The sequence below is a fragment of the Somniosus microcephalus genome, chromosome 27 (genome assembly GCF_052327205.1).
Source record: "Somniosus microcephalus isolate GS21.2 chromosome 27, FLI_Smic_1.0, whole genome shotgun sequence".
NCBI classification, from domain to species: Eukaryota; Metazoa; Chordata; class Chondrichthyes; order Squaliformes; family Somniosidae; genus Somniosus; species Somniosus microcephalus.
The window spans coordinates 42,514,181-42,541,735 of record NC_141013.1 but is presented as its reverse complement, the minus strand read 5'-3'; the positions used below and the strand labels follow the sequence as shown (position 1 = coordinate 42,541,735).

Genomic DNA, 27,555 nt, shown 5'->3' with positions numbered 1-27,555 from the left:
CCACGGATGGTGGGTCCTCCCCTTGGAATTTTTCTTTCTTGTTGGAATGTATATATTCTGTGTATTTTGAAATATGCCCTTAAATGTCTGCCACTGCAACTCTATTGAACCTAATTTGCCCGTTCACTTTAACTAGCTCTGCTTTCATGCCCTCATAATTGCCCTTATTTAAGTTTAAAATACTAGTCCTTGACCCACTCTTCTCTCTCTCTCTCAAACAATGTAAGCAGGCAACACAACCGTCTGGACTCTCGCTCTTGGCCGCAGAGAACTGTATCTATCCCCCTGACTATGCTGTCCCCAATTACCACTACATTCCTATTACCTCCCCCCGCTTGAATGGCTTCCTGTACCTCGGTGCCATGGTCAGTTTGCTCATTCACCCTGCAGCCACCGCTTTCATCCATGCAGGCCGCAATAACCTCAAACCTGTTGAACAATTGCAAAGGCTGAGGCTCCTCCACCTCCTGGGTCCCCATACCTGCCTCACTCGCAGTCACATCCTCCTGTCCCTGACCACTGACCAAATTGTTCCTGTAATTCTTTGTTTGCTGTAGTCTAAGTGCACGCACAGCTTGAAGCTTATCCTCATGCTGACATGTAGTGGCTTTGAATGTTTGAAATTTGCTGAGAAATAAATTATAAAATAGCTATTGGTTGTGTGACTATCTGTGATATAATTGGATGTTTTTGCAACAAACTCTGCTTACATCCTGGGACTAACACTGGGCACAATCGCCCAATTGTTCAACATTTGTTTACAAGTCACTGTCATTGGATCTCAGCCCTTAGACTTCCAAACCAAGTGAAGTAAGTTGAAATAATTCTTAACCATTAGCTATTTGAAAGTTTAAGTAGGTAAGATGAATAATTGTAAGCATTTAAAAACTAAATTTCCAACTGAAATAGTAACTAAGATGAAGTTCAGGGTCTGTTGAAATTCCAGGTGCTGGACATGTCCATTTATACGCAACCCAAGCCAGAAGTGTTAGCTCCTGAGGCCCACTCAGTTGCAAAAATACCTTCTTCTAATTTCACCTTGAACTGGTGCATAATGAATTTCTGTCAGTTCAGTGTTATAGAATTTCTAGAAATGGTATGGGCTGGATACTTAATTGTTAATTTTTATGCTTTGATATTAAAAGGGAATTATTGTGGGTGTCTGGTTTATCAGGATATCTTTATTCATGTCATACAGTGCAACAAAAAGGAAAGGTTGATTTGCATTTCTGTACTGCCTTTCATGACCTTCGGATGTCCCAATGTGCTTTACAGCCAATGAAGTACCTTTTGAAGTATCGTCACTGTTGTAATGTAGGAAACGCGGCAGCCAATTTGCACAGCAAGCTCCCACAAACAGCAGTGAAATAAATGACCAGGTAATCTGTTCATGGTGATATTGGTTGGGGATAAATATTGACCAGGAAACCGGAAGAACTCCCCTGCTCCTCTTCGAATAGTGCCGTGGGATCTTTTACGTCCACCCGAGAGGGCAGAATAGGGCCTCAGTTTAATAGCTCATCCAAAAGATGGCACCTCCGACAATGTAGCACTCCCTCAGTACTGCACTGGCGTGTCAGCCTAGATTATGGGCTTTAAGTCTCCTGGATTGGGACTTGAACACACAACTTTCCAGAAGTTCAGAACGTTCAATCCTGTTGCACCCAGATAACCAAAGTGGATGTGTCTTTGTAGAGAATAAAAATCCTAATACACAAGCACAATGTTCAAGGTGTCCAAAATTACTGCTGTGTAAATCATTTATCATCTCCATGAGAGCAGACGATGTCATTTTCTCATTGACCAGCTGTGCCTCATCTCATTGTGTCTTTTCACCCACTTCTTCAGATTGGCAGTTCACATCCCACCTGGGACTGCTTTAAACTAGCTATGTCGTTGTACTGCATTTAACTAAAACGAAATCAAAAATCAACTGCTACTCATGTGACATGAGTTGACTTCATACACATAATTTATCTTGCTCAGTATTGCAGAGCTCAAAGCTTTGCCTGTGTGCCTGTCCTATTTGATGCTGTATGGCGTGTAAGGTTATTGATTGCATAGAATGATTTGCAAAAGTTTGTTTGCTTTTATTTTTGCTTAGTTCACAAGCCACTGAGTGTACTTGGTTAATAGCTATGCTTAGTTATGTTTTCATTTCATCTTTTTAAGCTTAAAATATAGAATTAGAATCCTAAATTGCTGATGATTCATTAAAGCAGAGCTTAAGCAGTTAGAATCAAAATCCCTTGTACTCTTGTTGTTTTGGCCCGTAATTTCCGATCGGAGGCTTCCTGCGTGCGAATGCCTCCTATTGGAAAAAATTCTACGAACTTACCTGAGGGCTCCCGAGGTGCGTGCACCTCCGCTCCTGGGCCTCTCCAAACTCGAAATGCACAGGGCCCACGTATCGCAGAGGCGCATGCAGTTCGCAAGCGTCCCTGGGATCACATGGGCCAGGCCAGCCAATAGGAGAAGGGAATCTCCCTTCATACTTTTGACAGATAGACCCGTCAAATATATGAATGGAGATCACCCCAAAAACACAGTAAAACATTAAGGGTGAAAATTTGGTTGCTTTGCGCCTCCCGTTAGCGCCCTAAGAGGGCACTAATGGGGTGCAAAGCAACTAGCGCCCGGGTGCGGTGCCGCCAACGCCTCCCGCGAAATTCAGCAGGAGGTTTGCAGCGGCGGTAACAGTTAGCTCCCCGCGGCACTGTGCCCTGGCCGTGATCTTCGGTAGCACCCCCTGACTTCGGGGTTGGGGGGCCTACCTGCGGCCAGGGCGGCGCTAATTAAAGGCGAGGTGGCGGGCGGCTCTTTTTGTTGCTGGTCACCTGCCCTCGTTGCCATCGCCGGCCTCCTCTGCAGCACCCCCCCCCCCCCACCCCCCGCAGAGTGCCGGCTTTTACCAGGTGTAAGATTTCTTGGGGTTTTCTGCGGGCGGAGGTTCTGCAGAAAGCAGAACTATCCACCCGCAGAGGCCCTTCTCTAGGGCAGGCATCCAATCTGTCAAGAGCATTCTTGACAGATCGGAAATGCCGGTTTTCAGCACATGCGCTTCACATGCCTGAAACCGGCATTTCCGATGTCCCTACGGGTGGGTGCACAGCGCGTGCTCACCCATAGGCATCGGAAAATACGGGCTATTATGTCTGTCTCTGTGTTTTCAATCCCTACTTCATTCTGTTGAGATGACTGATGAATAATCAGTGTACTGGTGTTTTCAGGTTGAAATATGTTAAGCTACGGACAGGAAGCCACAGAGTTAAATCACATTTCTAGTTCTCTCCTCATATGATCTCTCTTGGCCCACCACAAGTATTCTACTCTGCATCACTGGAAAAATGCTTTAACAATTCACAGATTTTTAAAATATCCTCTTACTTTTTAAAGGAATGTATTTCTTTCAGCCATTGGAACCAAAAGCAGTAAAGAATGTTGGCTAATTAAACTCAGCTGAGAGATGTTTAGTTTGGTAGTCTGTTTGTGGAGCCATGGCCAGAATGAAATAATAATCTATACATCAGAGTTTATTTAAAGATCTTCGTGCCCATGGATTTTTTTTTCTGATCCACAAGTTTAAAAAAAAACTCTCATCCTTTCAGAAAGGTATTTAAATTTCCCTAATTGGATTTGATCAGAAATGAAAAACATTACAATTAAACGTTCAGGAGGCATATTTTTATCCACCTGACATAATGTGAATGTTTTGAAAATATTGCACTGATACTTAGTTCATGTATAAGGTAATTAGAAGCTTTGAAATTGCTACACTTGAAACTGGAGTAGCTTTTAAATGAGAGGACCAACTTCAGTGTTTGTATGGCGATTTCTGTTGAATAACAACAACAAATTGCATTTATATAGCACCTTTAACATAGAAAAACATCCCAAGGAGCTTCACAGGCGCGGTATCAGAGGAAAAATTGACACTAAGCCAAAGGACATATTAGGACGGGTGAATAAAAAAGCATGGTCCAAGAGATAAGTTTTAAGGAGCGTCTTAAAGGAGGAGAGAGAAGTGGAGAGATTTAGGAAGGGAATTCCAGCGCTTCAGTCTAGGTAGTTGAAGGCAAGGCTGCCAATGATGGGATGAATAAAGTAGAAGATGCACAAGACGCCAAAGTTGGAGGAATGAAGAGTTTTTTGAGGGTTGTAGGACTGAAATTGCTGATTGAATTCTATGTACAGTCAACTCCCCTGTAGCCCTGGCAGTGTAGGCTTTGCCACTCATTTTATCGATGAATAATTTTGGCCCTGGTAATAAACTTCACTATTTTCACAGAACAAATTGCACGCATCACTTCTTATTTAACATATACTATGAACTCTGCATCTGCAATCCAGAAAAATAAATTTTAAGTAATGTGAAATTGTTTCCATTTTGTAAAAATTATTGTGATCAATTGTTAACATTTCTTTTTAAATCTTCTCGCTTAAAAAAAAAAAATGTAAAACCATTCGAGAAATTGTGCTGAATATTTTTGCAAATAATTGAATACTCCTGGTAAGTAACCTGCAAAACAAGATATTGTAATAGGTATTCATTTGTGTAATGGCGCCTAAATTGAAGGTACCTGGCCCACTAATATAAATGTATGTTGTACATTATTTCTGATTGGTTTTAGGTCTGGAATGTTTTGTTATTTAAATGCTCTACTACAGTGATGTTCAAAAGTGGTTTGCTAGCTGTTTTGATCCATCCTGTGGATCCCCTGTTAGTTCCCTTCATCATTGTGTTTGTGCGCAAAGGTGAATTCAGCATCTTCAAGCTGTTACAAGCTTCTGGCCTGGAGGACTGAAGAAGACTGCTTCCTGATTGGTGGATTTTGACCAGTCAGGCAGCAGTCTTTGCCACTCTTCTAGGAATGCAATTTTAACCCCTCGTGCTTCCCATGCTGCATCGGTACACCTAGCCGGATGTCTTCTGCCTTTCCTATAGGAAACATCCTTTGAGGTGGGGACGATGTTGGCGATAATAGAATCTTTCTACAAACATCTAAAATTTTAAATTCTCATCCTTGTGTTTAAATCCCTTCAGAGCCTCATCTCTGCCTCTATCAGCTCTTTCAGCCCTACAATGCCCCCTCCTCCAAACTCTGAGCCCTTGTGCATTCCTCCCTAGCTTCGCACCGCCATTGGTGGCTGTGCCTTCAGCTGCATAGGCTTCACGCTCTGTAATTCCCTCTATAAATCCCTCCATGTCCCTCTCCTTGAAGACTTCTGCTCCTATTTCTTATCAATGACCTTCCTTAATATCCAACTCTTTGACCAAGGTTTTGGTCGCCCCTCAGAAATATTCTTTGGTTGAGCACTATTTTTGGATCAGGCCTCGGTAAAACACATTGGGGTGTTTCCTGCATTAACAGCGCTATATACTGTAAATGCAAGTTGTTTTATGAATACGAATGTTGATTCAATAAGGTGCAAATTTGACAACAAAATTTTGCATACATACAAGCACGATGTCTGCAGTGTGATGGACGAAGCACATACTAGATGCAACTTTTAATTTTTTTAAATATATTTTTAAATAATTTTAATATATATTTTACAAAGTAATATAATTCCTCATTTCTTTTTCCTGCATTCGATGATGAATTGTGATTGTCATGCAGTCGGTGATCACTGGCCCGTCACAGGTATGCCTTGTAAGAACCATGCGATCTCTTACTGCTGTGGTGTATACCAGCACTCCTCATATACTTGTTCACTGCAGGCAGTTTGATGGAGGGGCTGTTGCCTGCTGTTAATCTGATCTTTCACATTTTGCAGTTCTATTTGGCAAACATAATATGACCATGAAAGGGTGTGTGACATCCCCATGAATTCTATAGGCTGGGAAGTTATTCTGTTGCAAAAACCATTCAAAAGCTTTGACTGAATAAAGGTCAACCTGCTTGTTACCATGTAGAGAGTGGATATTGTTGGAGGGTTCAGTCATAATAAAGTGATAGCGTAGGTGATGGCGTGTGTTAATAATAACAGCGTGACATATTCTTTGTTTGGCAGGAATGACCATTCCAGAGGAGGAATCAGATGGCGGGCAAAGCAGTAAATTTTGCCTAGTTGCAATTGGGCGCCTTCAGGTACTTTTATCTAGTGTTGAGGAAAGTTATATGGTTGTATCTTTTCCCTGACAGAAGGCACAGGCCTCTTATCAATTCTTCTTTATTTCAGTCCCCTACAAGAACAAGCAAATGTGCGATTTATATGTAACTTCACACAAATCGGGCACCAAGTTTGTAAAATAAACCTGGTGAATTTCAACCTCTTGGAGCCTTCCTCAGCTATAGGTCTAAGCAAATGGGGACATGGGGTGAAAATGGATGTGCCAGTTTATTGCACTTTTTTTTTTTTTTAGAGAGAAAAGGAACTGCAACACCCCCTGCGATAGTGGGCATGTGTCCCCTGCGATAGTGGGCATGTGTCCCCTGCGATAGTGGGCATGTGTCCCCTGCGATAGTGGGCATGTGTCCCCTGCGATAGTGGGCATGTGTCCCCTGCGATAGTGGGCATGTGTCCCCTGCGATAGTGGGCATGTGTCCCCTGCGATAGTGGGCATGTGTCCCCTGCGATAGTGGGCATGTGTCCCCTGCGATAGTGGGCATGTGTCCCCTGCGATAGTGGGCATGTGTTCCCTGCGATAGTGGGCATGTGTCCCCTGCGATATTATTGAAACATATAAGATTGTGAAGGGGTTGGATCGGGTGGATGCGGGGAAGATGTTCCCGATGATGGGTGAAACTAGAACTAGGGGGCATAGCCTTAGAATAAGGGGCTGCTCTTTCAAAACTGAGATGAGGAGGAACTACTTCACTCAGAGTGTGGTAGGTCCATGGAATATGCTGCCCCAAAAAGCTGTAGAAGCTACATCATTACATAAATTTAAAACAGAAATAGACAGCTTCCTAGAAGTAAAGGGAATTAAGGGTTACGGGGAGCGGGCAGGAATTTGGACATGAGTCTAGGTTCGGATCGGTCATGGCCCTGTGAGTAGCGGAGCGGGCCCAGGGGCCGTGTAGCCTGATCCTGCTCCTATTTGTTGTGTCTAATTCTGTTAGATTCAGGAGATGGTTCTGAGATAGTGGATTGGCGGTTAGGATCAGATCAGCCATGATCTTATTGAATGGCGGAGCAGGCTCGAGGGGCCGATTGGCCTACTCCTGCTCCTATTTCTTATGTTCTTATGTTCTTATAGTGGGCATGTGTCCCCTGCGATAGTGGGCATGTGTCCCCTGCGATAGTGGGCATGTGTCCCCTGCGATAGTGGGCATGTGTCCCCTGCGATAGTGGGCATGTGTTTCCTGCAGGGGCTTTTCCATACCTGTTCTTCAGGTTGAGTAGAAAGTTTTGATACTGGAAGAGAGGAGCAATTTTGGAAAAGCAGACACTGAGATGTCACTGAGCGGCTGCAGGACACTCTGAGGGGGGAGGGTGAACAACCAGAGGTCGTTGTCCATATCGGTACCAATGACATAGGCAGAAAGAGGGATGAGGTCCTGCAGGCAGACTATAGGGAGCTAGGAAAGAGATTAAAAAGCAGGACCTCAAAGGTAGTAACCTCCGGATTACTCCCGGTGCCATGTGCTAGTGAGTACAGGAATAGGAGGATGGAACAGCTGAATGCGTGGCTGGAGAGATGGTGCACGATGGAGGGCTTTAGATTCATGAGGCATTGGGACCGTATCTGGGGAAGGTGGGACCTGTACAAGCCGGACGGGTTACATCTCAACAGAGCTGGGACCAATATTCTCACGGGGAGGTTTGCTAGTGCTGTTGGGGAGGGTTTAAACTAGCTTGGCAGGGGGATGGGCACCAGCATATAGGAGTAGAAAAGAGGAATGAGGTGCATAAAGAGTGAGCGTGTTGGATAGTACTAGAGGTGGAAGTAGTACCACATTAGATAGGAGCAGACTAAGAAAGACTACGAAAAATTCAAAAATGCGTTTAGAATGCATGTACGTAAATGCACAAAGTGTGATGAATAAGGTTAGTGAGCTACGAACACAATTAGTTGTGTGGCAATAACGGAAACGTGGCTTAAAAACGGTGAGAACTGGGCACTTAATATTCAATGGTGTTCAGAAAAGATAGGGAAGGAAAAAAGGGAGGTGGGGTGGCAGTGCTGATTAAGGAAGACATTGTAGTGTTGGAAAGGGAGGATGTTCTTGAAGGGATAAGGACAAAATCTATTTGGCTAGAGTTGAGGAGCAAAAAGGGTATGATCACGCTATTGGGGGTATTCTATAGGCCTCCAAATAGTGAGAGGGAGGTAGAGGAGCAATACTGCAGGGAAATCACAGAGATATGCAAAAGCTATAGAGTGGTGATATTGGGGGACTTTAATTACCCAAATATCGATTGGGATAATGCTAGGATAAAGGGAAAGGAGGGGGGAGGAATTTCTGAAATGTGTTCAGGAGAATTTCTTTGACCATTATGTTCTTGGCCTAACTGGGAAGAAGGCATTGCTGGATCTGATGTTGGGGAATGAGGTGGGCCAGGTCAACCACCAAGTGCCTGTGGGAGAACACTAGGGTATGAGTAGTCATCGTATCATAAGATTTAGATTAGCAATGGAGAGGAGCAAGGAACAATCTAGAGTGGAACTTCTTAACTGGAATAGGGCTAACTTCAATGGGATGCGAAAGGATCTAGCCAGGGTAAAATGGAACCAAAGACTGACAGGAAAAACTGTAACGGAACAATGGGTGATCTTTAAGGAGGAGATGTTCCAAGTACAGGCTCGGTACATTCCAACAAGAGGGAAGGGTAAGGGAACCAAAGCAAGGGCTCCTTGGATGACGAGGGAGATAGCGAAGATGATGAAACAAAAAAAGAGGGTGTATGATGCATATCAGGTGAATTCTTCAAGGGAGAACCAGATCAAATACAATAAGTTGAGAGGGGACGTGAAGCTGAAAATAAGATTGGCAAAGAGAGAATCTGAGAGTAGAATGGCGGTTAACATAAAAGAGATCCCAAAAATCTTCTACCGGCATGTAAACAGTAAGCGGGTAGTAAGAGGCGGGGTGGGGCCTATTGGGGACAAAGAAGGTGATATATGCTTAGAGGTGCATGGCAAGGCTAGAATACTACAGGAAACTTTGTGCTATCCGGAGGTGAGCTATCCGGCAAACTGGAGCCACCGGCAGAAATCAGGTGCCGTTTTTTATTCTTCTTGTTTGTTTTCTTTGCTTTTTTTTCCACAGTCAAGCAGTGCAAGGTCTGTAGCTATAGCAACAGCTTTAGCTACAGACCCTTGCAGCCACACACGAGTGTTTAGAAGCTGTTGCTAAGCAACAGTGATTGTTGTCAGATACGGATCTTTCAACATTAACTCTGGAGTGTACGGCACTTTTTAGGCAACGGCAGCAGCTCGGTCCCATCGGTGCCGGATAGCACAGAGTTTCCTGTAAATGAGTACTTTGTATCGGTGTTTACTAAGGAGGTGGATGCTGACAAAATTTCGGTAGAAGTGGAAAAGGTAGAAGCAATGGAAGGGGTGAAAATTGATGGACAAGATGTACAGGAAACTCTCTTTATTATCCGGCACCAACAGGACCGGGCAGTGCCGGTTTATCAAAAAGTCCGGATTACAGAGTGGTATAGTTAAAAGAGCTCCGTACACAGCAACAAATCCAGGCTTCCCTGTTGCTTAGCAACATGTGCAGGAACTCCGGCCACAGACCAAGCATCCCTGTTGCTTAGCAACAAGTGTGCACAAACCCCAGTTACACAGCCACAGATCCAGGAATTGCCACTAATATGAAGTAAAACTTACCTGAACCTACTCCTGAATTTTGCCAGTTAAGAGATTTCCGGTTATTTAGGTGCTGGTTAAAAGAGAGTTTCCTGTACTAGAAAGACTGGGTATGCTTAGAGTGGATAAGTCGCCTGGTCCAGATGGCTTGCATCCCAGGTTGCTCAGGGAATTGGGGGAGGAGATAGCGGAAGGGCTTGCCATAATTTTCCAATCTTCCCTACATGCGGGGGAGGTGCCTGAGGATTGGAAAGTGGCAAATGTGACACCATTGTTCAAGAAAAGGTGTAAGGACAATCCTAGTAACTACAGGCCGGTCAGTTTAACATCAGTGGTGGGTAAAGTTTTAGAAACAATAATCAAGGAAAAAATTAACAGGCACTTGGAGAGGTTTAAGCTAATTAGGAGAGCCAACATGGATTTGTAAAAGGCAGATCGTGTTTGACTAATCTAATTGAATTTTTTGATGATGTAACAGGGAGGATTGATGAAGGGAATGCAATGGATGTTGTCTACATGGATTTTAGGAAGGCGTTTGACAAAGTACCACAGAGAAGGCTGGTTAGCAAAACTGAGGCTCATGGAATAGGTGGGTCAGTGGCAGCTTGGATAAGGAATTGGCTTAAGGACAGAAAACAGCGAGTTGTGGTAAATGGCTGTTTTTCAGACTGGAGGATGGTAGACCGTGGTGTTCCCCAAGGGTCAGTGCTGGGGCCACTGCTTTTTTTGATATATATATGACCTGGTATTGGAATACAGAGTAGAATTTCTAAATTTGCTGATGACACTAAACTTGGGGGTGAGGCAAACAGTGAGGATGGTATCAACCGACTGCAACAGGACATAGAAGGGCTAGCAGAATGGGCAGACAAGTGGCAGATGGAATTTAATGTAGAGAAGTGTGAGGTGATGCATTTTGGCAGTAGGAACAGGGAGAGGCAATATACACTTAATAGCACAGTTTTAAAGATTGTGCAGGGACAGCGGGACCTGGAAGTTAATGTGCATAGGTCCCTGAAGGTGGCGGGACATATTGAGAGAGTGGTTAACAAAGCATATGGGATCTTGGGCTTCATAAATAAAGGTATTGAGTACAAAAGTAGAGAAGTTATGCTGAACCTTTATAAAGCGTTGGTTAGGCCACAACTAGAGTATTGCGTCCAGTTCTGGACACCACACTTTAGGAAGGATGTGAAGGCACTTGAGAGGGTGCAGAGGAGATTTACCACAATGGTTCCAGGGATGGGGGATCTTAGCTACAAGGACAGATTGGGGAAGCTGGATTTGTTTTCATTGGAGCAAAGGAGGTTGAGGGGTGATTTGATAGAGGTGAACAAGTTTATGACAGGTTTGGATAGGCTAGACGGGGAAAGGCTGTTCCCACTAGTTGATGGTACAAGGACTAGGGGACACAGATTTAAGGTTTTGAGCAAGAGATACAGGGGGGACGTGAGGAAAAACTTTTTTACGCAGTAAGTGGTGAGGACCTGGAACTCGCTGCTGACGGAAGTGGTGGAAGCGGAGACACTCAGTGTTTTCAAGGGGAGACTGGATAGGCACTTGAGGGAAATAAACTTGCAGGGCTACGGGGATAGAGCGGGGGAATGGGACTGACTGGATTGCTCTACAGAGAGCCGGCACGGACTCGATGGGCCGAATGGCCTCCTCCTGTGCCATTATGACTCCCCCACCCTCAACTCTCAGGTTTCAAAAGCAGATCTTGTGTTCAATGTGGTGGTTTCATGGCCCAGCAGGAACAGATTCATGTGATTTCTGACAATCCTGTCCACAGCAAACAAAATGTTTTCCAAGAAGCCCTGTTCCTTCACGTTGAAAGGAAAATGATCAACAATTTGAGATGACATTTTGGTAATGTAGTAAACATATGAAATCCCTTTGTTTTTCAATTGTCTGTAGCATGATATGTTCCACTGGGGAATTAATATACCACAAGACTGTTGTTTCAATGTTTTTGTTTTTTTAAACGCTATTTTCACAGTTGCAGATTGAGTATGGTGATTGTTCTTTTTCAAAGGTTGTTGTTTTCAAAAATGTTCAACTTCTCAGAGGTGGTTGATTCTGAATTAGAAACAGAATCTGAAATTTACTACAGGCAAGTTTCCAGAACTCCGTTTTTCTGGAATAATTTTAACGTGCAATTAATTGATAAATGCACATGAATGAGTTCTATTAATGGTTTAAGCATTACATTTTAATCAGTAATGTTTACAGATTTGTGCTTTTATAAGTAGAACATTTCTAACCTAGAATCATGCAGCGTAGCACACTCGGCCCATCCTGCCTGTGCCGGTGCTTTGAAAGAGCTATCTGATTAGTCCCACTGTCCCCACAGCCCTGCACGTTTCTGATTTTCAAGTATATATCCAATTCCCTTTTGAAAGTTACGATTGAATCTGCTTCCACTATGCTCTTAGGAATTGCATTACAGATCATAACAACTCACTGTGTTAAAAAATTGTTCATTTCCCCTCCTGGATTTTTTGCCAATTTCTCTTAAATTTATGTCCTCTGGTAACTGACCCTCCTGCCAGTAGAAACAGTTTCTCGTTATCTACTCTATCAAACTCCCTCATAATTTTGAACACCTCTATTAAATCATCCCTTAACCTTCTCTACTTTAAGCAGTATAATCCCAGCTTCTTTAGTCTGTCCACATAACTGAAGTCCCTCATCCTTTGTACCATTCTGGCAAATCTCCTCTGCGGCCTTTCCGAGGCCTTGACATCGTTCCTAAACTTTGGTGCCCAGAATTTAACATAATACTCTAGCTGAAGCCTTACCAGCGTGTATAAAGGTTTAACATAACTTCCTTGCTTTTGTATCTCCAAGTTTGCAGACGACACAAAGCTGGGTGGGCGTGTGTGCTGTGAGAAGGATGCAGAGAAACTCCAGTATGATTTGGACAGGTTGGGTGATTGGGCAGATGCATGGCAGATGCAGTATAATGTGGATAAATGCGAGGTTATCCACTTTGGTGGCAAAAACAGGAAGGCAGATTATTATCTGAACGGCAATAGATTGGGAGAAGGGGAAGTGTTACGAGACCTGGGTGTCCTTGTGCACCAGTTGCTGAAGGTAAGCATGCAGGTGCAGCAGGCGGTTAAGAAGGCAAATGGTATGTTGGCCTTCGTAACGAGAGGATTCGAGTACAGGAGCAAGGATGTCTTGCTGCAGTTGTACAGGGCCTTGGTGAGACCACACCTTGAGTATTGTGTGCAGTTTTGGTTGCCTTATCTGAGGAAGGATGTTCTTGCCATGGAGGGAGTGCAGCAAAGATTGACCAGACTGATAATCTGGAATGGCAGGAATGACATATGAAGAGAGATGGGGTCGATTGGGCTTGTATTCGCTAGAGTTTAGAAGAATGAGAGGGGATCTCATTGAAACTTATAAAATTCTAACAGAACTAGACAGACTAGATGCAGGAAGGATGTTCCCGATGGCTGGGGAGTCCAGAACCAGGGGTCACAGTCTAAGGATAAGGGGTAAGCCATTTAGGACAGAGATGAGGAGGAATTTCTTCACCCAGAGAGTGGTGAACCTGTGGAATTCTCTACCACAGAAGGCAGTTGAGGCCAATTCATTAAATATATTCAAGAAGGTGTTAGATATATTTCTTAAAGCTAAAGGGATATGGGGAGAAAGCAGGGACAGAGTACTGAATTTGGATGATCAGTCATGATCTCATTGAACGGCGGAGCAGGCTCGAGGGGTGAATGGCCTACTCCTGCTCCTATCTTCTATGTTTCTTTAGACTTCTTGTATGCTGAAATGCCAAATGCATGTCTGAATTCTAACCAATGCTGAACATTACCAGTGCTGACCGGTTTCTTGTAAGGTCACCTGTTAGCCACAAGGTCAGGTGCAAACCACAAATCAGTTTTAGGTAGGGAGTCACTAATAACCTCATCAGATTTTAAATCAGTGATTGGTATCAATGCGTGGTCTTAAAGACAGCTTTCAAAAGCTTGACCGCTGTGTTCAAACGTTGTGTTCGAACAGTGTTGAGGGAGGACCCACCTATATTTAAAAGTAAGGAGAATAGCTAATGAGAATTAAATATTTATCATCTGTATTGTGTTTAATGTTAGAAATTAGCATGAACACCAACCTAGAAGCTGGCGAAAGCTAACAGCCCCCTAAAAGGATGGCAGTTCCAAAATGACCAAGTAAACAAGTAATTACACTGAGTGCAATGGAGTGTGCTTTTAATTGTCCTAATCTATTGGGGCTTTTGTGTGCCCAAGATTCAAGGGAAGAACAAAATTACATTTGGGTTTCGAACAGACCAACCAGACCCAGCTTCCCAAAAGCTACTTCAACAGTCACTCTTCCTGGTTCACAGAGGCACCCGGCCCAGTTCTCACAAACACTCGACTCCTTGCAGCCTCCCAACTCAGTGCAGATATATGTTCTGCCACTCCAAATCTCCCAGTACTTGCTGCCATTTTTTCATTCCCCCCCCCGCCAACAATTCAGTCTGGCACTTCTGCCCCTCATCCCAGGCACTCTTCTCCCTCTCCCATCTCAATTCAACCTTCTCATCACCCCCACAGTTCAAGTTGGCACTCTTTTCCCCTTTACCCCAGTTCATGCTGTGACTCTGCTCCCTTCCCTTTCAAGTGCTGTGCCTGGATTCCCCCCCTCCCCATGAAGTACTGCTCCTGTCCTCATCCCTTTTCTGCTGCCATGACGAGCAATTCATGCTGCAGAATGGCGACCGTAATTTCTGATTTTGCAAGAATCCCCACCCACAGTGTGCAGCAACATGCGACCACTCAAAAGCAGCAGGGAGTGGTGGATGGGAGATCTGGAAGGTTGCTTGATGTGGGGGGGTGGGAGCCTGGTTCATGCAGAAAATGCCCCCAAAATGCTTATTGTCCACGTCCAATACAAATAGTTAGCGTGTATGAAATTGTTGTTTAAATGTCCTAATCTTTTAGGGATTGCATTGGATGATTAAATTCTTAATTACAATAGATTCTGGTTGTGGGAGGCAGTCGCATGCTGTATAAAATCCAATGTTACTTGTTTTTTTTAATATACTTTTGTACTTTCCACTAACGGACTGATGTTTTAATATTATTGAGCTTATTTATATTTAACATCCTTGCTCCCAATCTGTACAATGCGTACTTGTTATCCTGATTGTTATAGAGCATTTTGCTTTGATAACGTTTTACATTCTTATGTTTTAATTAAAATGCCTGCGGTACTACTTGCTGCTGGTGATGTTTCAGGTAAAACTCCTAAACCCTAAAGTTTGCTCAGTTGTTTTCAAGTATGAAAGGCAGCCGCACCATGTGCTTTTAATCTTTTTAAAAGCCTTTTGACCCGCCCCCCAAAGCAGCTGCCAATTGAGACTTTATGTAAGTTATTGCGGGTCTATTATTGCAGTCAAATTGAAAAGAAATCCAGGAGAATGAAAATCAGATTTATTCATGAACTTTTGGATGGCCTCACCAAAGTAGCTATCCCTGTCTGAATGTCCTGTACATGAAGTGCCCGTGTAAGTGCATGTTGACAAAATATAACCATTTTTGTTGAGTGTGAGCTTTTGTTGACTTTCCCCACTAGCCTATTTTAATTTACTTTTGCCCTTCCAATTTGGCCCTGATGCTGCACACCATTCCTGGCTCAAGACTCGCACCAAGGCCTCTGCTGATGCTTCCCTTGAGCTAGTCTCAAGGAGGTATAGTAAAGCAGCCTGAGGTGGACCTGCACAGTGATTTATTTGATTTCTTTAAAAAGATATTTTCCCAATTTCTTTCCCTTCTCTCCTGGAGAACAGTCCTACAGGTGGCGGTGGCAGTGGCCCTTGGCACCTTGCCCAAGTTCCGGTTCTTGATGTGTGAGCCCAGACAGCGAGTGTTGATAGCCAAGCCCAATCCTCTCATCCCCAACATCCATCTGAGCACACGTTTCCAACAGGGTCACTGGATACCACTTGAGCAGGAAACGTGGTTGATTTTTCTCTTCATTAGCCCTGGAATGCTGAGGCTACATCACCTCTAGCCCTAGCTGAGGCCAAGAATAGAACCTGGGACCATCCTGGTCTGTATGTCTCATTGTTGGGCAGTCTATTTATTGAGAAAGTCATCAGAGTGGCATTCCTTTGTAGTAAGTGGCTAGTGTCCATTAAACACCAAGAAGACATTTCTGAGCTCAGAAGCTCATGTAGGGGATTGTAGGTTCCTTCCTACCCTTGTTACACAGCCCATTAAGAGCATTGATGCAGTTCACCAATAGTGGACAGTTTTACAAGCTGCAATGTGTCTACGGCTATATTCACAATGTGAGTGAAAATGGTACAAAAAAAATACTGCAGATGCTGGAAATCTGAAATAAAAACACAAAATGCTGGAAACACTCAGCAGGTCAGGCAGTATCTGTGAAGAGAGAAACAGAGTTAACGTTTCAGGTCGATGACCTTTCGTCAGAACTGGAAACAGCTGGAGATGTAACAGGTTTTAAGCAAGTGTAGGGGCAGGGAGAGGGGGAGGGGATGAAAGAACAAAAGGGGAGGTCGGTGATAGGATAGAAGGCAGGAGAGGTTAAGAGACATTCAAAGCAAAAGGAGATGGTAATGGGACAGGTTAAGAAACAAAGGATGGCTCTAGATGAAGTGTGAATTGCGCTGGCAGAATGAAAGACAGCTGCCATGTGGGGGAGAAAAAAAGAAAACACGAACAAAAAAAATATATATGATAGGGGCCGAGGTTATGATCTAAAATTGTTGAACTCTATGTTGAGTCCAGAGGGCTGTAAAGTGCCTAATCAAATGATGAGGTGCTGTTCCTCGAGCTTACGCTGAGCTTCAGTGGAACAATGCAAGAGGCCGAGGACGGTGAGGCCTGAGTGGAGCGGAGAATTAAAGTGACAGGCGACTGGAAGCTCGGGATCCCCCTTACGGACTGAACGGAGGTGTTCCGCAAAGCGGTCACCCAATCTGCATTTGGTCTCCCCAATGTAGAGGAGACCGCATCGTGAGCAGCGAATACAGTATACTAGATTGCAAGAAGTACAAGTAAATCACTGTTTCACCTGGAAGGGGAGTTTGGGGCCCTGGACAGTGGGATGGGGGGAGGTATAAGGACATGTGTTGCATCTCCTGCGCTTGCACGGGAAGGTGCTGGGACGAAGGGGAAGGGGTGTTGGGGGTGATACAGGAGTGGACCAGGGTGTCGTGGAGGGAGCGGTCCTTTCGGAATGCTGAAAGGGGAGGTGAGGGGAAGATGTGTTTGGTGGTGGGATCACGCTGGAGGTGGCGGAAATGGCGGAGGATGATCCGTTGAATGTAGAGGCTGGTGGGGTGAAAGGTGAGGACAAGGTGAACCCTATCGTGGTTCCAGGGGGGAGGGGCAGGGGTGAGGGCAGAAGTGCGGGAGATAGAACGGACACGGTCAAGGGCCGTGTCAACCACAGTAGAGGGGAATCCTCGGTTGAGGAAAAAGGAAGACATGTCGGAAGCACTGGTGTTGCAAATGAGAGGAAGCGATGGAGATCGCTGATCTGCCTCAAAGAAAAGCGTCACTATTTTGGTGGTTTTAGAAAATATTTGTAAGTTTAGTAAGAAACATTTTGTAGAAGCTAAAGTAGATTAAAGAAAGTCCCAATAAAACACAAACAGATTCACTGAGTTAACTGAATTAACAGTTTATTCACTTCAGACCTACATGAGAGAATTAAAGCATTTTGGAACTGCAAAAATACCACTTTTGCAATGTTTTCTTGTTTATAATGACGTTTGACTAGAATGGTCTGTGTGTTGGTATCAGTTGTCTGAGAGTTGCAGTGAAGGTAAACTGTATTTCTAAGTGTGAAACTTACTTGTTAAGAGATTTATTTAATTTATTTTAATACGGATGAAGGTAATGAATAGTTACTGATTTAATATTTCTAAAATCTGATATCTAAATTTAAAAAAAATTAAGATTAATAAATTATGTGCAGGGCAAGGTGAATGATGCCTGGGAAAGGAAATGGAATACTTGCAGCCAGTGCCCATGTCAAGTACTCTCGGTCCATTTGTAGCACAGGTTAGATCCATGCACTCGCACCCTCAGAATGGGATGTTTACTTGCACCATTGTGGTGTTATTGCCATTTCCCCACTCCAGGAAGTGCTTTAGGTTCTATTTTTCAGGGACAGAGCCACATTTAGATTGTTTATACAGCATCCGTCAAGTGACAGCAAAGATGACCGTTCAGTAAAATCTTTCTGTGTGGTATCTGATTTTTCATTACCCTCCAAAACAAAGCGCAGTGACAACCAAAGTCTGTAGATGCCAGTTTTTTTTTCAAGCATATGGGGATGTCTGAGGATAGTCTCCCTGGAACAGAGTGTGGGCTCACCCACAAGGAATTAAACTCACCCAGCCAAAAGTATCTCTGGCATTTGTCATAAGAAGGTATTCATCGCAACATTGTGGGCTGGTGTCTAACAAATATCCCAGATGTGAAATCATACAGTATTTAACGTTTCTTTTAATTATATATAAATCCAACCTACTAATCTGTAAAATGTAGATTATGTTGAATTTTTTAACTTTTTTTTGCACACAAGTACTTCTTACTCCTTACCCTAATGTTTCCAGCTTTGTTCCCTCTTTCTCCTCATTTCTTGACGCTCCTATTTTTGTTGGGCAAGATTATTAAGGGTTATGGAACCAAGGCAGGTAGATGGAGTTAAGGTATAGATCAGCCATGGTCTAATTGAATTGTGAAACAGGTTCGAGGGGTTGACTGACCACCTCCTGTTTCTATGTTCCTCCCCAAGCAGCCAGTTGCCTCTATGGGAGGGTAGGAAAATAAGCAGTGAACTTCTATCAAATATCGTGATCTGTTAGAAAAGGCAAACCCATTGATTTCTGAACTACTGCCCCTCCACATAGCCATGCAAGGAAAGTTTTAGGGAAGTACTTTATTTTTAAAATAATTTTGAAGTCTTCCACCTCTGGTCTAATGTTAAAAAAAAAAAATTAATCCCTCTACCGTGTAGGAGGTATTGTGAAATTCATTGTTTTTTTGCGGTGATCTGCACTTTTGCAACTCCGTTCTCTGCAAGGAGCTAGCAGCTGATGACAGTCAATGAATTATCAGTGACTGGTTCATTGCACATCCTACAGGTAGACCTTTCCTACCCTTGGCACCAAACAGAAGGCGTCTGAGCTGTATAATTAAAAATCGGCTGAATAAGAGCTATCCAATTAGTGCCACAGACCTTGGTGGCATGAAACCTGAGACAGAAAGATAACACTTTTTGCCTTTTAATGCAGAATTGCTCCTGCATTACATTTAATTCTGATAATTTTTCTCAGGTAACTAGCTCCCCTGTGTGCATGGATATGAACGGACACGCCATCCCCACAGAGTTCCTGTCCAGGCACAATTCAGATGGACTCTTCACATTTGTGGATCACAGATGCATCACTGTCATTGGCTATCAGCCGCAGGTTAGTTCCTGTACTCAAGTATTTGCAATCTTGTTTAAAGCTCACCTTATTGATAGAAGGACCTTTCTCTGTGTCAGTGTAACACCTGAAACGTGACCTGATTTCAGTCATATTTTACGCAACTGAAGTACAACATGAGGACCACATGAAGAGATTTCATGAGGGCAATTATATTTAATAACCAGATCCAGTAGAAAAAGATGGAGGCAACTCTGGAGAAGCAGTATAGTGAACTTTCAGTAGAAGGCAAGTATACATCATGACCTGTGTACTTTTAGGATTTGCTGAGGGGTAGTAAATCACAATACTGCCTTGGACTGTAGTCAACTCATGTGTCAAGCCAAGGGAGTTAGTACAAACAAATATCAATGGGCCAAATGCAGATAAGAGCCAATAAAACACACATAACTTTACCTAATTTTACTCAAGCGACAAAAAAAGCTAAGTCAGTTTAGGGAAATTTCAGAGTGTAGAATTTTCCAGGTATGTTGTAACTTACTGATTACCCTTGATCTTCAGAGCCACTGTGTGCGTTTATAACACTAAATCAGTGATCTGTTCCTCAGCAGCAGCTTTGAACTGTTTAGTGCTATTGACTTAAGCAAGGTTAAAGCCAAAAATAATTGTGACCAATATCACATATTGGAAAATCTAGACTGTCTCATTTATTTTGGGGAAAAACAAATGTCTCTAGCAGGGTAGATAAAGGGAAACCAGTGGATGTTGTATATTTGGATTTCCAAAAGGCATTCGATAAGGTGCCACATAAAAGGTTATTGCACAAGATTAGGGCTCATGGGGTTGGGGGTAATATAGTAGCATGGATAGAGGATTGGTTAACGGACAGGAAACAGAGCAAGGATAAATGGATCTTTTTCAGGTTGGCAGGCTGTAACTAGTGGGGTGCCGCAAGGATCAGTGTTGGGGCCTCGGCTATTTACAACCTATATTATTGACCTAGATGAAGGGACCGAGTGTAATGTATCCAAGTTTGCTGATAATACAAAGCTAGGTGGGACAGTAAGCTGTGAGGAGAACACAAAGGGCTGGATTTTCATCGGGCCGTTGAGGCGGGATTGGAGGTGTGTGGGGGGTTAAAATTGCAAAAACTGGCGGGCGGACCCAACCCTGCCTCCATCCCGCCTCCAAGCAATTTTCATTAAATCGTGTCTACTGGTCCCGTCTCCGTCCCGCCTCCAAGAGGCGGGATAGGCCATTAAGGCCCTTAACAAGCACTAAATTGCCTCTATAATGCCATTTTGATAGGCCTTGGTGATTTTAACCCTTTTCCGACGTGAAGCACGCCTGTTCTGAAACACGATGGTGAAACCTGGCGGGAGCACAATTGGATTGCTGACTATTAGCAGCAGCTCCACCATTAAATAGGATATTTGATCAGCCATCATTTGCAGTTGGCAGGACTTTGTAGTCTCAGGTCTGGGGGAACTTTTAGAAGGCATAACCACAGCTGTGGAAGTTTGGAGCCTGACACCCATCTCCAGTGTGACCTCCTGGGAAACCCCCCTCGCCACCTTCACTGAGCGCTTCCTCAACTGAGGCATATACCAAGTAATCCTAAGCCCTCAATGTGGAAGTCACATTTGCGAAATGACACATGCCACAACTACAGCAGTAGCCATCAGATTTTTTATTTACAGTAATCATCTGATGGCTTTTTAACATAAAACATCAAATTTTACCTAAGTGACTACCCTTGTGACTATTTGTGCAGTATCTTTCTCTTACGCATGCTCCTACGTGGTGCTTCCCCTGTGGCTTCAACAGATGTGGAGGCCCCTTGCTCACTTTCTTGCTGCTCCTGTCTCGACACCTTTGGCGGGCGTCCTCTGGGGTTGCGAACCTGTGAGGGCTCGTCAACAGTCTGCTGCTCCTGTGGCTGTGCAGGGGTTGAGACGCCGATCTCAGATGGGTGTGGACTCTGGTGGGGCTCTGACCGAGGGCTCTGCAGTGGCATGGAAGTGTGAGCGCTTGGAAAGGAGCCCCCACTTCCTTGATGTCTGCCACCAACTTCCCTCTCATGGGTCAGGTCCCCCTCAGCGCTTGCAAGTGGCTTGAGCGCACTTTGCTGCACATCAGGGGGGCCATGGGGACCCGTATCTGCACTGGCAGTCCTACTCAGAAGGACTTCTGTGAAGGTCTGGTTTCTCTGTTCAATAGATGACCATCGCTCCTCCAGAGATGTCATTCTATTCAGAACACTCACCATGTTTTCTGCACTCTGGCAACTTATCACCTCCATGGATGTTGCCATCCTTTCCATGGTGATGCGTTCATGCACCAATGACTCCACAAAGGCTCTGCTCATGTTCACAATGGACTCCGATTCGCTCCACACTCTCAGCGACCCTGGAGACAAAACCTGCCAGAGACTCCTGCATCTGTTCCTGGAGTTCCAGCATCGCTGATCTTATGGATGGACCCAGAGGCAGAGGGTCGACATGCAGCTGAGCCGAGCTGGCAGAGTCCTGCGCCCGCCGACTAGGACTCTCCATTGCTGTCCCTGTCTCCACAATCTGCTGATGCTCACTTGTGAGCTGTGATACACCAAGTGACAACACTACTCTATCTCGCGATGGTCCCACCGAGGTGTGAGTATCTGCGCTGCTGCTGGGTGTGCTGAATTCTGCTGACGCTGCGCCCTCAGGTTGCAGCTTCCTCTGAGGAGTCTGGATGCTCAGGCGCTTCCTCCTGGCTAGTGGGGACGGGTGCTTGCAATGGTCCTGTGGGGGAGTAAAGGAGTCAGAGATGTGATGCCAAAGTTCCATGCATATTGCAGATGATCAGAAGTCCATCTGTTAGAGCTTCAGAATCATTATCAGCGACTCATGCAATGTCATTGAGAGAGATGGAAAACTATTCTGTCACCAGCTTGCTGTGATGCACCCGTCTGTCCGTCCCCCAGTTGCGCATCGTCCTCCACTCCCACGATCTCCAGGACTGCATCCTCCCAGGGGGTGTGGTGGGCCCTCCTCCTGTCCTCGCTCTTTCTCGCTTATTGTGAGCTCTCTCTTCCTGCAATGAGGGAGACAAGTGGAGTTTGAGTGAGAATGAAGGAGTGAGTGTAGAGAATCCATAGCATAGATGCTTAGAAGGAGACAAAGATGGAGTGAGGTGGCAAGACCAAGGGCCCTCCCTGTGTGTTGTCAGATGTTTTCATAGCATCACAGTGATAGGGAGTGTGAGGGCTGCATAGTCGAATAGTTAGGTGAATGTGACCATAGAGAGAGAGGGAATGGGTAAGGGTGCATGGATGTCAGTGTCAAGTGGGATGTGGAGGAAGAGATTGCTAAAGCTGAGTGCTGGTGAGATTGAGGGTGATGGGAAATTCATACTCACTTTTCCAGTGCGCAGAATGTTATGAAATCTCTTCCTGCACTGAAGCCAGGTTCTGCGGGTTACTGACAAAGAGTTGACCTCCTCTGCCACCTGGATCCACACAGCCTTGGTTCCCTGAAGAAAGGAAGAGCACCTCTTTATGTGCTCTTGCTCTCTCCACTGAAGCCTGCAGGGCAACGTCATCGAAGCGGGGTGCAGACCTAGGTCTCTGGCTGGCCATTCTTCCTGCAGGTGCCTCTCACTGCAAAGGCCAAAAGGTTGGCAATCTGGAGAAGAAGCAAGGCTTGTTGCAGACCTTAAATACAGCAGCAATGATGACATCATCGGAGGCGACTTTCAGTCTGGAAAAACTCATTGGCCATGGGTTCCCACATGTTGGAACTCAATTGGCCAATTAAGTTAAAATCGCATCATTCTCCCACATCGATTTAGAATCGGGTGGCTAACATGAAATGCGGATTACACAACCCCAGCCCGCCCCAGTATCAAAATCCAGCCCAAAGAGTCTGCAAAGGGATATACAGTAGATAGACTGAGTGAGTGGGCAGTAAGGTGGCAGATGGAGTATAATCACAGAAATCACAGAAACCCCACAGTGCAGATAGAGGCCATTTTGGCCCATCGAGCCTGCACCGACACATATCCCACCCGATCCCCGTAACCCCTACACCAACACATATCCCACCCTATCCCTGTAACCCCACGTATTTAATCCCCCTAACACTAAGGGTCAATTTATCATAGCCAATCAACCTAACCCGCACATCTTTGGACTGTGGGAGGAAACCGGAGCACCCGGAGGAAACCCACGCAAACACGGGAAATGTGAGGTTATTCACTTTGGTAGGAAGAATAGAAAAACAGAATATTTTTAAATGGTGAGAAACTTTCAAATATTGGTGTTCAGAGAGATTTGGGTGTCCTCGTGCAAGAAACACAGAATGTTGGCATGCAGGTACAGCAAGCAATAAGGAAGGCAAATGGCATGTTGGCCTTTATTGCGAGGGGGTTGGAGTATAAGAGTAAGGAAGTCTTGCTACAATTGTACAGGGCCTTGGTGAGACCACACCTGGAGTACTGTGCACAGTTCTGGTCTCCTTATCTAAGGAAGGATATACTTGCCTTGGAGGCGGTGCAATGAAGGTTCACCAGATTGATTCCTGGGATGAGGGGGTTGTCCTATGATGAGAGATTGTGTAGAATGGGCCAATACTCTCTGGAGTTTAGAAGAATGAGAGGTGATCTCATTGAAACATGCAAGATTCTGAAGGAGATTGACAGGGTAAATGCTGAGAGGTTGTTTCCCCTGGCTGGAGTGTCTAGAACCAGGGGGCATAGCCTCAGGATAAGGGGTAGGCCATTTAAGACTGAGATGAGGAGAAATTTCTTCACTCAGAGGGTTGTGAATCTTTGGAATTCTCTGCCCCAGAGGGCTGTGAATGCTGAGTCTTTGAGCATATTCAAGGCTGAGATCGATAGATTTTTGGACTCTAGGGGAATCAAGGGATATGGAGATCGGGCGGGAAAGTGGAGTTGAGATCGATGATCGGCCATGATCTTATTGAATGGTGGAGCAGGCTCGAGGGGCTGTATCGCCTACTCCTGCTCTTATTTCTTATGTTCTTAATTACACTGGCAGTCTACAGAACTCAAAGTCCAACATCAAAGCCAAAGAATGTTAAAAAGTCACACCGAGACGCAGGTATTTTTTGTGTCAATCAGTGAAATCAATGGAGCAAAAATGGAACTGCAATTTGTTCACAGAACCCTGTGACATACATAGATAGGACTGGGGAAAGGCTTAAAGGTGAAAAAGTCTGGAGGAGTACTTGGTGTTCAAGGCACTACTTCTTCATAGAGGAAATACTATATTTACTTCCAATTTCTTCCATGTCAATTTTAGCATCAACCTGGTATAGAATCTCACTCCTAAGGTGCTCTGGCGCAGTCGATTACAGGAGTGTCCCAGACCAGCTATACTAAAACTGAAAGTGTGTGTGACTTCCAACTGGCCTAAGAGCTGCTCGAGAGCCACTGATGCTGGAAAACCATGCTACGGGCATAGAATACAGCAGAAAATGCAATTCTGTCAGTTGTTTTTTTAGCTAATGGGATTATTCTCCTGCCTCTGCAAAATCTATCTCTGAGCCTCATAGAATGATGCAGTATAGAAGGAAGCCATTTGACCCATTGTGTCTGTGCCAGCTCTTTGAAAGAGCTCTCCAATTAATCCCACTCCCATAGCCCTGCAAATTTTTCCTATTCAAGTATTTATCCAATTCCCTTTCGAAAGTTACTATTGAATCTACTTCCACCACTCTTTCCGGATCATAACAACTCTCTGCGTAAAAAAAATCTCCTCATCTCCCCTCTTGTATGTATATTTAAATTAATTAAACACATTTCTGAGAGAGATTTCTATCTCAAAAATTCTTTCATTTGTCTCCTTGAAGGGAAAAATGACTAAAGGTCAAAGTTTTAAATAAAAACCAGTGTCGCTATTGTGTCCACAGCTCCTTTCTTTGTTTTCTTCTTCTGAACTCTTGGAACTAACTAAAATCTACCTGCCCCTCAATGAAGATTCAACTTTACTCAAGAACTGCTGTCTTTTCGCTCCGTTTTACAGCTCTTATCAAGGCTCATTATAACTTTATAAATGCTAGCCTCATTCAGAAAGTAACAGATTGTCATACTCGTAACTGAACCAATCACAAAATCTATATATACCTCCAAATAGACTCCTTGATGAGCTTCTTGCTGGGAGACCATAGCAGCAAACTTGCAATATATCTTACAAAATAGTTTGAAGCTGCAGGTGGCTTTTTAAAATCTCATGTATTGTGTCTGATTTAAAGGAACAGCTACCAGACCAAACTAAGACAGAACTGCTTCATATTGATCACATAACTCCCCCTTTTTGATACTCAAGTGTGGCAGATGTGGCACTTGTGAGATCAGATCTGTTTATTCCTGACGCCAATGTTTGAACACTCCTATTTTGGGAAACAACGATGTTGAATAGCCATGTATGGCGATGTGGCACAGCAACAGATGTGTACTTTTGTCACAAGTTCACAGTAAGCACACTTGAGGGATTGTGGTCTGAATATACTGTAAATGTAGTTCCCATAAGTGCAGTTGTTGCTTAAACATGCTTTTTCAGTTGTGGAATAAACTACCTATAGTGGCAGTAGAATACAACTGGTAAATCATTGAGTCTCTTCCCCAAATCAAATACTGATCGCTCTGTGTGATGGATCGATGTGAACTGTGGAAGCTCTGAAATGGGCAATGAACCTGCGTTAATAGCTGGCCAACCCGAGGAATGCCATACTTGTTTCTTGGTCATGGGACTTTTTGTTAATATATGTGAGAGTGTAATCCGCAGTCCTGGTCAGAACTGAATCCATGAGCCGTTGGAATGCGGTGATGCATTTTTCATTCCAAAAGGCATTACTGTAAATTTAAACAGCCCTGGCTATTCAACACAAGAAGCCCGGCTGCTCTCTGCACTAAGTGGTACCTGCCAATAGTTTTTCCATCAGGTCTAGCGTTGCCACATACTTGATGCCCCCCAGCTTCTCTAGATCCCCTCCATGCGAGGCATTGGGTAGACGTCCGCCTCTGTTGAGCTATTTAGTTTTACTATGATGCTGGGTTCTGGGGATAGCTGTGTTACTCCCAGGTCCAGCATCTCCCTTGCCTGTTCCTTACACTGTGTAGCACTGGGTGTATGCATTGATGCACTAGCTTATGTTGACCTTGTGTACAATCTGCTTTACCTAGCCTGGTTTGCATGAGAATAGTGTGTAAAATTCAGCAGCAGTTTCCTGTCGCTGTTTCATTGTGGGAAATAACTGAGCTGATCTCATCCAACAAAGGACTTGTTTTATTCTTGGATACTTCTATAATCTCACCTTCTCTCCCACTTCTGGAGCGGCAACAATGCACAGTGCAACTCTTTCATGAGAAGAACGGCTATACCACGTTCCAGCTCCTTCTGTGGTCAATTGCGTATCTTGACAGCGTCATTGCCTCATTGCACCTTTCCAGCACCACGTATGGCCCTGCGGTAATGCAAGTTGTTATCCAGTGAGCCTGTAACTTGTTACATTTCATTGTGCAACAACACCAACACACCCTGACCTAGCTGATGCTCACAGTGCCCACCCTGACCTAGCTGATGCTCAGTGCCCACCCTGACCTAGCTGATGCTCACAGTGCCCACCCTGACCTAGCTGATGCTCAGTGCCCACACCGACCTAGCTGATGCTCAGTGCCCACCCTGACCTAGCTGATGCTCAGTGCCCACCCTGACCTAGCTGATGCTCACAGTGCCCACCCTGACCTAGCTGATGCTCAGTGCCCACCCTGACCTAGCTGATGCTCAGTGCCCACCCTGACCTAGCTGGTGCTCACAGTGCCCACCCTGACATAGCTGGTGCTCACCGTGCCCACCCTGACCTACCTGTTGCTCAGTGCCCACCCTGACCTACCTGATGCTCAGTGCCCACCCTGACCTACCTGATGCTCAGTGCCCACCCTGACCTACCTGATGCTCAGTGCCCACCCTGACCTACCTGATGCTCAGTGCCCACCCTGACCTACCTGATGCTCAGTGCCCACCCTGACCTACCTGATGCTCAGTGCCCACCCTGACCTACCTGATGCTCAGTGCCCACCCTGACCTACCTGATGCTCAGTGCCCACCCTGACCTACCTGATGCTCAGTGCCCACCCTGACCTACCTGATGCTCAGTGCCCACCCTGACCTACCTGATGCTCAGTGCCCACCCTGACCTACCTGATGCTCAGTGCCCACCCTGACCTACCTGATGCTCAGTGCCCACCCTGACCTACCTGATGCTCAGTGCCCACCCTGACCTACCTGTTGCTCACAGTGCCCACCCTGACCTACCTGATGCTCAGTGCCCACCCTGACCTACCTGATGCT

At 44.8% G+C, this 27,555-nt stretch overlaps 1 protein-coding gene across 12 annotated transcripts in view; it reads left to right on the top strand.

Moving 5' to 3' along the window:
• arnt2 (aryl-hydrocarbon receptor nuclear translocator 2) overlaps window positions 1-27,555 on the top strand; it is a 715,479-nt gene that overhangs the window by 455,654 nt on the left and 232,270 nt on the right. For 10 of the 12 annotated variants that reach the window (XM_085968885.1, XM_085968886.1, XM_085968888.1 and 7 more), the window contains 3 exons: window positions 5,622-5,645; window positions 6,016-6,092; window positions 19,110-19,244. In XM_085968885.1, the coding sequence (XP_085825011.1) occupies window positions 5,622-5,645; window positions 6,016-6,092; window positions 19,110-19,244 (236 nt within the window). The remainder of the gene's footprint in view (window positions 1-5,621; window positions 5,646-6,015; window positions 6,093-19,109; window positions 19,245-27,555) is intronic. The other 2 variants (XM_085968889.1, XM_085968887.1) reach the window with 1 other exon arrangement.